Below are 13849 nucleotides of genomic sequence, written 5' to 3' on the forward strand. Positions count from 1 at the left end.
ATATTTTTTGATATAATAATCTACTTTCTGTCAAAAGGTTATAAGCCAAATTCTTGCTTTGGAACCATGCTCATTATTCCCAATGACCCCAACATGAACTGCTCAAACATCCCAAGGCAAAAAAAAAAACTCAATGCCAACTTAGCTGATAGAATTATGATGTCAAAGGGAAACCTCAGGAAACCTTTGCTTCTTACTTCAGAAATTCTGAGTATAGTACTAGTGGGGATAGCAGAAAACGTTAAAGACTTATTTGCTTTTATTATTGCAACACTTGTTATGAAAATGGGTTGTAATGTGATAACCTTTACTCTTTATTTCATTCATTATTTACTCTTTCATATGAACGTCTCATTCTTACCTCAAATGAGTAACTTGTTCAGTAACTGTGTGTTATCTGTAAACTTCTGTCAATGTGAAATGAGGTCCATCAGGTATTTTTTCAAATCTTATCTCAATTTTACTATTTCTCATAATGGATTGTATCCTCTTTATTGGTCGGATCTAAGAGTGAAAATCAAACTATCAAAATAAAGAGCAATGCCTGATGTTGTGCTTCAGAGCAGATTTAACAGAATGATCATGATCAAATCTATGTAAAATCAAGAATGTCTGTGTTTTTATCATTAATATCCCTGAACACTTGTCAAGAGTCATGGCAAGCATACTAGCAAATAGGTTAAAAACTGCTGAGGAGTGATTGCTTCTAATTCTGGTAGAAATATGGAAACATACTGACAATGGGTCTTAAGTGCTCACTGCATCAGAAGGAACTGACTTAGACTATTTACTACTTGGTTAGAGGAAAAATACTATGAAAACTATGAGCAGTATTGAGTTATTAGAGAAAAGTTATCACTGGGGAAGTTTTCTGCTCAGGAACTTTAGATGTCTTTTGCTTTCGGGAGTGCAGAATTTTGTCTGTAGATAGTAAGGTGAGAAAAAAGTAGAGTAAAGCAGACAACTAGCTAAAGCAAACAAAGGAAATAAAAAAAAACTCTGTTTGATGTATTCTAGTGGAAACCTTTACTTTTGTCTTATACCTAGGTGAGAAAATGTTTAAAATTGACAGTGGGAGAAATGCACCACTCCACTCTCCTCCTTCAGAGCACTACACCATTATCTTCAACACTTTTGTCATGATGCAGCTTTTCAATGAAATCAACGCACGCAAAATCCATGGAGAGAGAAATGTCTTCGATGGCATCTTCAGAAATCCTATTTTTTGCACTATTGTACTGGGTACATTTGCTATTCAGGTAATGATTTCGTCAAAAATTGATACCTACTCAAAAGAAATTTAGGTGACTTTTTTTTTCTATGCCTGTTTAATGTAAAAGATGTAGGAGGCACAATAATTACAAAACCACCTGGATTCACGTACTTTCTTAATCAGTATGTTTGTCTATAATGGAAAATTGTGTAGTCATCCTAATGAACATAAATGTTGATCATTATCACCCAGTGAAATCTTAAATTAATCTGAAGATATAACAATAGCTGTCATGGTTTGTTTACTTTTTTGGAGATATTATTAAATATTATACTAACCAATAGCAACAAGGTATTTTACAATTGCTCTATAGTATTAATGCATTCTTCTAAGGTTAAATGTCATTGCCAAATCCTATTTCAGGTTCTCAGTAGTACTACTCCTTGATAGTAATTCTTCATATCTATCTCAAAAGTTTGTTGTCCCAATCATATGTAAACATAATTACAGAAATACAGCTTTTTCTCAACATTTATAGTTTTTATTTCATAAGATCTCTAATTCCTCATTCTGCTTTAGTCTCCATCTATTTGCTGTCTTCTATCCTGTACCTGACACAATCTGACATTACCTTTCAGACCTCACAGTTGCTGCATTCAACTATTTATACGTTTATGACACATATGACATATACATGAACTATTTGTATGACATTAGCACCAATTCTGCAATGGCATCCTAGAAACCATCAGTTTTGGGACCTTTTTCATAAAAGGAATAAGGAGAAGAATAGAGTCATTTCAATCTGTACCACAATAGTTTGAAAACAGAAAAGGAACCAATCAGTAAATTAAGTGTGGGATAAAGAAAGGACACCATTGTGTGGAGGTAGAAGTTGACAGTGATGATCTTCAACAGCTCAAGAACAAGGGTTTGCTAATCTGAACCAGAATGCCTCCAGAGAGGCCTGAAAAATTCAGAGGCATCTTTACATTATTTGTTATGGGAATTTTTTGAGAATGTTTTCCTAGTTCTAGTCATTACTGTACTCAATTTCATGTGGCTGTAGAAAAAGTGTTATCTAGCTACTAGCCACATTTCTGAATCTGTTCCTAATTTGACTCCTCCCTTCCTGATTTTCTCATAGCAGAAGTATTTCAGAGCACAGTTCACAACAACAGATTTGCACTCTGACAGTGAATCAAAAAGGATACAGTTGTTTAAGACTGTTCAGGCTGTGACTCTCGTTTACTTTTCAGTCTTAAAGTCAGGTAACTTTCCTTGGGACAATAAACGGTTACTCTTTCTATTGTTTCTTCTCTTATGGAAATATAACTTTGAATAATGTTGTTTGCTGAAGCAATGTCAGAATAGTACTCACTATTTTGTCTGTGTGTGAGCCAAGCATTTTGTTCTAAAGAGAAGCTGATTAACTCCAGCAGCTTGGTCTATTTAGATGTATATGAGAGATTGCAGAATTGTTTTTAACTTCATGCTTAAAACTTACTACATTCCATGTGTATTTAATTGTTAGGAGAAATTACTAGATTTTTTTTAAGTACAAACAGCAACTAAATATTTCACACAGATTTACTATTCCTTTTGTACTTTCTGCTGAGTAGAGGCTCACTAACTCTGAGTGCAGCAGTTACACTAACTGTCCTCATCCAAAACCTCTCTGAAAAAAATCAACAGCTTTGGCAAAAATTTCAAAGGAACAAAACGGAGACTCTTAAAACGTAGCATCCAAAGAATCAGAAAATTCTTCTGAAAGCTCCACAGCAGCTTGACAAACAAAGGGATAATTATCACTCCTGTCCTTAGAAAAGCAGTAGCTTGCTTTTTTTTATATTTTAATCCTTTTTTTTCTGCTTTCAGAGTAAAATAATAAGATTTTCATATTGAGGGAAGATGGTTTAAAAGATGAAATACCTATCATAGAGCAGTTGGAAAATTCTTAATGTGAAGTTGTAACTTCTTTCAAGTTTAGCATTCTATTCATATTTATTTGTCTACTTTTCCCTTACTCTGTCCAAACATTTCCTGTCCACTGCTTTCCATTCTGTCCCCTTCCTTCTTCCTGTATATTTACACAGAAAGAGCAATGTTCACTGTTTGTTCATTGTTTACTTACTAGAAGAGACAAATGACTTTTAACTACTGTTATGCAGCTTTTGAGAGTTTACATAACTGAATTCTGTTGTAAGGGCCATTATTTCATAGCAGTACTGCTAACAGAAAATAATAATATTTGATTTTCAGTTAGCAAAACGTTCTCAATCTAACCAGGCTTAGAAACTTGTTCAGGTTCTGTGGGTGCTGGTTGTGTCTCCTGCATAATATAAATAGGTTCTTATCCTGTGTGATTTTCCCACCATCTTTCTCCAACAGGACTAAAGTTTGGCAGCGTCAGTCTATCATGATAACACATCTGTAAGTGTACAATAAAATATCAGAAAGAAGAATTTCTTGAGCAGAGGCCATTCCAAAATAAACTGCCATCCAAAATAAAGTATTTACCCCATTTCTTCTCTGCTTTTCTTTGTAGATAGTAATTGTCCAGTTTGGAGGAAAACCATTTAGCTGTTCTCCCCTGCAGCTTGATCAGTGGATGTGGTGTGTATTTATTGGATTAGGAGAACTTGTATGGGGTCAGGTAAGCATCCGGAATATGCAAAATATCTTTTGTTTTTATAAACCAGTCAAAGTCCAATTTTTGCCACCAGTCACACAAAAAAACAGCTCATAATCCTACTATCCTGTTTCCTTCTCAGAACAGCATATTTGCCACACACTGAAATACAAATAGCTCCCTAACTACTTTGATCATTTTATCCCACTTTTACTTTTCAATCCTGTTAATTTTGTATTTTTTTTTTTCCCTAAGCAGGGTATGCAATCACAAAAATCATCCTCAGTGCTCTGTGTGAAAGACATTTGATTCACAACCTATAAGCATAAAACCATATAGCAAACGCACCATAACCTTCCTATAGAATACCCAAAGCAATGTCTGTTTGGCCACGACAAATTTTTGAAAGTAAAAAGAGATTCCAGTGCTGTGTCAAACCACGTCTTGTAACTTGCGTAAGACCAAGCCCAGTGCATTTAATATATGCCTGCAACAATCCTACTTTTGTGTGCAAAGGACAGAGGAAGGGGTGACAGAAAAAGGAATTTTTTTTCCTAGCCTAGTTGCAGAAAAGTGCAGATTAATTCACATGTCATTTATGAATTCTACTAAAACCTGTGTCATCATTAGGTGATACCAGGTTATGTATACAAGTAAAAAGAAGTGTCTATGTGATAATTAAGTTATGTGATTAGCTGTCATAGTATAGTTACAACTAGTTTTGTTAAAGTATTACATTTTACGTACAAAATTGGATTGCAATTAATAGTAGTATTTTTTTAATTTTTGAATATACTTTTAATGTCTTTAAGTTGGTGCCACCTGACACATCTTAGGAAGTGTGAAAAATATTAACATTTTACTTCTCAGATATAAAGATGCATATCAATCTGCTTGTTTGCCAAGCAAGAAATTGCTGATGCAGTTGAATACAGAATTGATCTGATTGAATTGTAATGTGTAAATTCTAGCTTTCAAAACTGATTATGGGGAAAAAAATATTACATAAGCTTTTTGTACAGTTGAACCTTAGATTTTTTTTGAAGAATAAGCTCAATTACAACAGCTTTTAATACATATTTTGCTGAAAATCACCATCATTACATTGTGCTAATGTAGTTATTATCTGAAGGCGAAATTTGAGTTATTAAGTTACATGGGGAGAAAATAAAGTTTGATAAATCCTGGAAAGTAAAGCTCTGTTTGCACTGATGGAAAATACCAACTTTGGGGGAGGAAAAGAAAAGTGTGGAAAGGGAGATAAAGCCTGTGAGTTATATGAGGTCATTCAGCTTGAAGAACTTCCCACAGACTTTGATCATGTACGATTCTGAATTTTTGGTGTATGTAGTTATTACATTGCAACTGAAAACTAAGAATAGTTATCAGCATGTTTTTGATTCAGAGGTGGGCACAGTCTCATCCTTTCTGTGAATGCCTGGCCATTTAATTAAAATCGGTATGGGAATGCCACAACAATTTAATCACTGAAAAGGCTACAGTTTTATGTGGAGGAAACAATAAAAACTTTCCCTTGTGGTCAGTATTTAGAGACCAGAAAAGAAAAACAGAAGCGAATAACATGCTTTTCATGACAGATCGTCTGTGAAAAGTTCTTTCCTCGTGGAGCTCTGTGGTAGGAGACACCTTCAGATGAGGTGCTTCCCTTCCTTCTCAGGCTTTTCTTTCCTCCTCTGATTAATTCTACTGTGGAGCATAACAAATTTGTTAGCCCTTTGCTCTAACACTTTCTCCACACCCTTCTTCTCACCCCCTTAACCAATCAAGACTTCAAATTTTAGATGCAAAATCTGACACTTCTAAATGGTTCTTAAAGGTTTAAGGAATTTTTGGAATGCAAATCTGCATTGCTTTGAGTGACAGTGGTTTCTGAAAGTGGCTCTCAAGACTTCTGAAAACAAGGTCTTTCTAGAACATTTCAGGTTATGTTCTGAAAATTGTTGTAACTTTTCAAAATGGTACTTTACTTGAGAATAATAATTATTATTACTCTGTATCTAATCTGTTGAGTCTGCCATTACTTGAACAAGGCTGGTGTCTGCAGATAAGGGGAAAAAAAGCACCAAACACCCAAACAAAAAAATACAAGAACACTCTAAGAAAAGAATTACAGCAGATTCAGCCTAGCTAAAGGAGAGCTATGTTCTATCACACAGTCAATACCAAATATAATTGCTTATATAAATGCTGTCTTGCAAGCCCTTCATCCACATCAGTTTCATCAGATATCAAGTAGCTTCTCTCTATAGAGTACTGGCATCAAATTTTTTGAAAGCTGGGAAGCTGAAGCAGTTTCAATAAGTACTGCAATAACTAGCACTTACCTTTTATTTTTTCACTCCTGCTCTGTCTTTGCTTGTGTCACGCTAATTCATTCCTTTTTCAAGCTCTTCAGGTTTTCCAGCACAAAGTACATTCTAAAAGGTTTCATAGTTTTGGACATTTCTTTATCTGTCTTTAACAGTGATGTAATAAAAGTAGCATTGTGGTATACAAAATTCAAGGAGACCTTCAGCAAAATCAACAGTATGTTTTCATCCTGAAAATATATGGTACCTCTTCATCCATTTTCTTCCAACTGTCAGCTATATGGAGTACCTACAACACTCTTATCTTCAGAATAACTTAGCTTAGTCTGTGCTATGGCTTATGTGATCTGGACAATACCACATGCCAGATGGCCGCAAAAATCATTTTGACAAACTGAATAAGACTTTCATCCACCAGACAGCAACTTCTATGGCTGTCGAATGTCCGAGAGCTGTAGTTTCTATGTTCTATGTTGCAAAATTCTTTTCTGTTCCAGCTGACTCCATTTTTATCCACACATCTGGACTTCAGAGATGTGATTGCTCACTGCTGAAACAAAAACAAAAAAAACAAACAAAAAAAAAGAAAATGAAAGCACTTTTTTTTTTTACTGGATATGTCTAATAGTTAATTCTGAAGTAGAATTTTTTTAGCATTAAAACATTCTAGCTAATGTCATGTTTAAATGGCCATCCATATTTCTATTCAAGCTGACAGAAGAAATCAGAAAAAAAATGACTACCCAAGATGATAACACTGAAATTTATCCACAATAATCATATTCAACACCGTCTTAATTTGCTATTTACAATTCCTTAAGATCAGTAGCCATCTCTTCTATTAATTGCTTCCAATGACCATTTAGATACCCAAACTGAATAAGAAAATGGGCTGAGATAAACTGAATGTATTACTAATGAGGAGAGTAAGAGAGAACTCTACAAAAAGTCCAACAGGAAGATACTCAGAGGTACACCATCAGAAACCTTGTTTCTGTTACATGCTGAGAAAACTATTTCGATTTTCCAAATCAAAGGGAAATGGAATACCTGAACCAATTTTAGTGTGAAGAGACTTACAGGCATGAGATACAACTGATTTTCAGCTTACACTAACAGCCATTAGTCTGTTTTCAGTCATTAGAAATCCCTAAACACTAATTGTGAAAGTATCAATCTTGTGAAGTTTCCTCTAAATAATTACATTCAAATACCTACATCCCCCCTTAGTTTTTTTGAGGCAGGACAATGCTTCTTTCCAGCCTTCAACTTGCTCCATAGCCATGTATTTCTATTGCGGTTTAGCAATGCACACAATGCTGACTGTTTATAAAATGGAGTTGTATAAATGTAAAGTACTGTAATGAATATGCAAACCTGAAGCTTTTCTGGAAGATTAGAAATCTCATTAAGATATCAGAATTCTTTTTCAAATAGCACTTTATTGTTTTTGCTATTGAATTATGTTGATGTTTTCAGCAGCTCTTTGTAATTTTAGGTCATTGCAACCATCCCAACAAGTAGGCTAAAGTTTTTAAAGGAGGCAGGGCGGCTCACTGAGAAGGAAGAGGTTCCTGAAGAAGAACTCAATGAAGATGTTGAAGAAATTGATCATGCAGAGAGAGAACTTCGACGTGGACAAATTCTCTGGTTCAGAGGGCTTAACAGAATCCAAACCCAGGTATGCTAAAAAGTAAATGCCCCCATTTTCTCTAGGAGCAATCTGTGCTTAAGACAAGCTAATGTTATAGCAATCTACAGAGAACACTTCTATATTGGAACAATGGTGCTTGGAAATTGCTTTACTGTTTTCAAAGGAGCATTATGTGAAATAGTAAAACAGGTGAACAGATGAACTTTAAAATGTGTATGTATAGTGGAACTGTAAATATTATAAAAATATTCAAAAATAGGAATACCTTTTTTGACTCTACTGTGTTCTTCTACTTCAGTGATGATAGCTGAAAAAACAGTGCTACTTGGAAAATGCTAGTTTACACTATTGCTAGCAATACATTAGAAAGGCTTTCTTAAACATGCCATTTTATTTTGTCTAATATGTATTGTTGTTCCCACTCATGCAATAAGGGAAAAATATTTGGATCTGAAGTGCAAAGCATCACTTGATTTTTAAAAAGATAAAATATGTTACTATCATGTATATACAGATATATATACATATATACATACATATGTAACAGGAATTGATTCGTCTTCCCTTTAAGGTCTTGAAAAATCTGATTCTGGATTTGAAGTAGTAAGGGCTTAAGCATCCACTGAATACTGAATTGTGTTCATTGGCTACTCTGGTTGCTATTTTAGTGTTACTTTTTTCCACTTTTCCTAAATACAAAAATCTATGTTTTTTTAAAGCAAAATTAAAGGATTCAGATGAATGTTGTACTAAATATTTGCACTGAGCCACACTATGAAATTTAGTGCAGTTTAGCCTAGTAAGTAAAAATGCTAGAAAAGTATTTGAACTATTTTGCCTTTTCCCTTGCAGTGAAGTAGCATGTTTTAAAGCACTTTAGTCTTTCTAACACCTGTGCCAGCTTGCACAAGAGAGCAACTTTTAAAGATACGTATTCGCCATGATATCAGATGGTTCCGTGAATGTTTTGCATAATACTTACACGAAAGTAAGAGGTGAACAGTTAAGAAAATACTTCTTGTTTTTATTTGAAGAATCTTTTAAAGAGCATTTATATCGAAGAAGATTTTGAGTTTGACATTTTGGTCTTAATTTGAGATGGATGGTACTTTTTCCCTTTTTTTATATACAAATGAACACTTTTTTTTTCCCTGGAGAAAAGATGCAGCCATGCCTTTTAGAAAAATGGGAAAGCAGTTAACTGAAGCTAGGATGGTCAGGTCTATTCAGTACATCACAGCAAAATGAAAAAGGAAGGAGGGTGGAAACTGCTGTTAGAGAAACATTAAGGATTTTGGTAAATTCCTGAGCTTCTGATAATTAAATATGAATCTTCAGCTTTAGGGTTATCTGTCTTGACTTCTATCTTGAGTCAGGAGCACTCATCAGCAGAGAAAATTCTAATTGTCATAGTTCTCTTACTTAAAAAGGTACAAACCAGTGCCCAGGTAGTGGTGATCATTTTGGAAAGACGACCTCTAAATGTGCATTCTTTTCTTCCTGATGGTTGTAGGAGGAGTGTTGCCTGTTGGCATTTCTGTCAGGATGTCTTTCTGGTTGTGGTGAGTGTAAACAACTACAGAAAAAAAGAAAACTACATCCTTTCAGCTCTTTTTCTAGTCTGAGAGGTAGCTTTTAGTTCTTCTGCATATCTTTGTCCACTTAATTCACAGAAAAAATTCTTCTTTTATACTATTTAAAACAAAATGAAATTAATTACATTTCTTTGCTAACATCCATCTTAGTTTCTATTCTGCTCTTAGTTGTAGATATATCTTTGGTAGGATGTACTACTTCCTCTCCTACCAAAAGGCTCTGTGATTTTTTTTTCTCATTTTGTTCATTCAGTGACTTTGATTTTTACATCCATTTCACATCTGTGGAATGATAATGGAAAAAGGAAATGGGCCAACAGACTCAAAAAGAGTTCCAATTGCAGTTTCCAGATGTCTGCTGCAGAGTGATGAACCTATGTACAGGTCAAATTAGATACCTTGTTGGATGGACCTTGAGCGCATTTTGATGTGCTGTGTGTTGCGGCCCATCCAAATGAATTCATACACTTGTACTACGTTTCCCAGGAAGCCATCTAAAGAAGAGTTGATGGAAGAAGATGAGGATGTCTGTAGCATCCTTGGGGAGCTGGAGGATTTGCAAGAATCCTCTGATGTCTAATGCACTTCTGGAGATGCAAAAGAAGAAGGTAGAGCATCCCCTCACTTTATACACATAAGAGGATGACAGTTAAGATTAGGAATAAGCTATAGACTCAAATCTCAACAAATCCAGTTTCAGCCATCATGCACTTGTGCTGTATAATGGGTGATGTTTATTTTGGATTATTCTCTGTTCAGGCCTTTGTGGACATACAGCTCCAGCATTCAACAAAAGCACAAAAGCCTTCACTCCTAAGAAAGTAATAAAGAATCTGTGAACATTTTTGTTTGTTTTTCCTCCAGATAACTAACAGATTTCCAATAAAACCTCATCCAAACTGACAAAAACTTTGCAATAATAAAGACTTTGGGCTGTTTTTTTTTTTTTTGTTTTTGTTGTTTTTGTTGTTTTTTGTTTTTGTTGTTTTTGTTGTTGGTTCTTTTTTTATTGCACTCTTGAAGCACAGGTTTCTCTAGGCACTAGAGAAAGAATTTCCATTGTTGATTCTTCACACTATGATGCCAGACACATCTCTATTTCATGCTGCACATGCATGAATTTACATTAAATAAAAGTGCATGAAAAATGCACGTACCAAAGTCACAGACACTGACTATATATTCCTGATTTTGTCTACTTCTGTTCGTTTGCATACTTTACTATCTTATAGCTTATGTCTTCTCTGGATGAACACACACTGTCTTCTGATTGGCAGAGTTTCATTACTGGACAGCACTCTCAGAAGACTGGTAACGCGAAGTTTCCCATATGACACATTTTAGTTACAGAAGCTTCATGGAGATACAAAAATAGTCTCAAATTTCATTGAAGACAAGACTTTTCTCTGCTAGTGTTCAGCAGTGCTTTCCAGTTTTTTCTTGCAGTTCTCAAGAATTCTTCATTCTGAAGTTCCACGAGTTCAAAGTGTCTTTTTAAGTTGTGTACTGAAAAGTTTCTAAAGTTACCCCACATTTGAGCAGGAAAAAACATTAAAGTATGGAGGTTTGAAAACTTTTCTGGTTATATATCTGATTTTCATAACACAAGGGCTCTGTCCTCCCTCTGCTTCTTTCACTCTGTAATTCAGAGTCTGTGTTATGTACTTAATGTGACCAAAAAAAAGGGATTAAATATTAAAACGTATTAAATTTACTAAATATTAAAAATATTTTGAGTGCAACAAATAAGACAAAATAGTTATATAAATACAGATATTTTCTTAATTGCTGCAGAAATACCTTTAATTTTTTTCAGAAATTAATGTGTCTAGAGACTGCTACGGAAAAAAAAGATTTTTCTTTGGATATTCAATATAGAGATTTTCGTTCTGAAATAAAACCTTCCTGAGCAAATGCAAACACCACAGCAATGACAGTCACTCCTAGCAAATGCTTTGAATGTTAAATAAAAAGCTGATACCTCTTTTTTATTATTATTTTTTCATTTCACATAGTATTTAATACAAAAAAATTGCTGGAGACTACATAATTAGAATGGAAACTGCTTTATTTCATGCAGACTGAAGTTTAGTTTGCTTTACTGATACTAAAGCAAACTGTTTATAAGAGATTGAGCAAAGCCAATTTCTTCTTGTTCTTAAACAAATAAAATAAATTTTGGATGGAGTTACTGATCTCCTGAGGGCATTAATAACAACAGAACAGCTTGCTGAAACTCTCTTCCATGTTAAGGATCAGAAAAACACTTTGGCACACCTCTCCTGCCAGGACCATTTCTGCTGTGCTAAGATCAATTTTTACTCTTTTTTAAACTGCTAATCTCTAATGTGTTTATTAACTGCCTGTACATCAAAAATAGCATAGAATTTAAAGAAAGATGAGAGAGGCAAAAAATACAGTATACTATTTTTTCTTTGCCTGAAGGCCTATAATCAAAACATGATGACATTCTTTGCTCTAAGTTTTTCGAACATTTTACGATGTAGGACTTAGCCTTTGCTTTCTTATTTTTAGCAATATGAATTCTAAATAAATACAGTCTTCTGCAATTACAAAAGCATCTCCTTTTAAAATGCACTGTTTACTTATTTATTTGGGTGAACTCGTTCTTTGCTGTTTTCTGATTTTGAAAGATAAACTCCTTAGGAGGCCAGGATCTTTTCTTCTTCATTCACTTCAGAGAGAATGCATTCCTGTATGTTCCACCTTTAAGATTCTAAAATGGTTGTTGTCTTTCTCCTCTGGATTCACTCCATGAAGATCTCTAGTAACTTTTTTTCAGGAGAAAAATTAAATTATGCACCTGTAATTTTTGTTCTCTGAAGAAACTATTAAATACAGATCTTCCCTTATCTTTTCATTCTTACCTATACTAGAGTCTTTCAGTTAATTGGAAAGGCATTTATACATCCAAAAATGCCCTTTGGCTCTGGATCTACCATCTTAATCTTCCACAGTGCAGTTCATCCTTTCAGTTAGTGCTTTTAAAATCTTTCTTGAATGTTCTCTTCCAAAGAATGCTCTATTATGTGTGTCAGATAATGAAAACCCAGGATCTTTATGCAATTCTGTTTTTGTACAGTAAACATTTCAGGTAAGTATTTAACATACCTTCATATATAACCAGTGGTTTGAACCATATGCTGTTTTCAAAATGCCACTGATTCACTTGTATTCTTGTTCCAAATGGCAACTCATCACATATTGTATTTTTATTTTTTTATTTTTTATTGGACATACAGCTCAAAATAAGTCTGCTGCAGAAAACACGGAGAGCAAAGCTGCAGAATGTTGTAATGACTGCTTATAATTGCACATCCATCAGTGTGCACGTTAAATGCACACTGTTGTATGTAAATGTTGTATTTAGGGGTCTTACTGGAAAAAAAAAAAGGGTCAGTGAACAAGGCTGCTTCATATTTGTCTAGCAGAAGTACAGCATGGTGATTGTGTAGCAATAACCTTTGATTCTTTTTACAGCTGGCTTTGACATGGTTATTTCTGTGAAAACATAAAGGAAAACAGTGATCTCCAAAGACTAAGATAATGGGGGGGACGCATCCGTATCATTAGAGATGAAGCCATGTGAATTTATTTATTAATAAAACTGGCTGCACTAGAAAATGTTACCAAATTTATTATAATGCTTTCAACTTAGAAAATTTAGGAGGTCTTATTCCAAGGTCTGTGCTATTTAACTTGATAAATATACCATTTTACCTTTTCCCAACTACTTTCTAGGCTGTAATTCTTAAAAAAAATCTGTGATGCCAGATAAAATCTGGAAGCATTGGGCTTCTTCATACAACTAGATGGGTGAAATCTTCTAATGGATTCTGTTCCTGTTTTGTTGTGTTGTGGTTGTACAACTGTAACAGAGGACATTCTGGTGTTTAGGGATTTGTAGCTGCTATCTACTGCCAATCCTTGGCTTTAAAAACATTGGATATATAGAGCCTGCTTTATGTTGTGTAATGCTGGTGACAATCATGAAATACCTCCTTTATAACTCGTATTCTGAGTTCGTGATTAAAAGTACTAAAGGAAGATATTCAGCAAAGATACATCTAACAGTGGGTTACAATATGCATATTGGAATAACAAGTAGAAAATGGTCGTTCTGTTTACTGAAATATTTAGTCTGGTTCAACATAATTTTGTGTCTAATTTTAAGCACCGTATAAAGATAAAATATTAATATTTTATTCTGTAATTAGAATAGACCATCATTCATTATCATTGCTTAATTTACACAAACTTTCATTATAGAAAAAAAATAAAATATCAGAATATTTCCCATTTTATCAAGCTAGTATGCTGGCAACCTTGGTTTTTTGTAGACAAAATTAAGTCTTATTTGTAATATTTCTATAGGCTTTCCCCCCCCCAAATTAAATAACTGAA

The 13849-nt window shown here is 34.2% G+C and overlaps 1 protein-coding gene across 15 annotated transcripts in view; it reads left to right on the forward strand.

Moving 5' to 3' along the window:
• ATP2B2 (ATPase plasma membrane Ca2+ transporting 2) overlaps positions 1-13849 on the forward strand; it is a 397887-nt gene that overhangs the window by 370069 nt on the left and 13969 nt on the right. For all 15 annotated transcript variants that reach the window (XM_085236247.1, XM_085236256.1, XM_085236248.1 and 12 more), the window contains 3 exons: positions 1048-1259; positions 3762-3869; positions 7674-7856. In XM_085236247.1, coding sequence (XP_085092373.1) covers positions 1048-1259; positions 3762-3869; positions 7674-7856 — 503 coding nt within the window. The remainder of the gene's footprint in view (positions 1-1047; positions 1260-3761; positions 3870-7673; positions 7857-13849) is intronic.

Source organism: Meleagris gallopavo, chromosome 14, assembly GCF_905368555.1.
Source record: "Meleagris gallopavo chromosome 14, MGAL_WU_HG_1.1, whole genome shotgun sequence".
Lineage (NCBI taxonomy): Eukaryota > Metazoa > Chordata > Aves > Galliformes > Phasianidae > Meleagris > Meleagris gallopavo.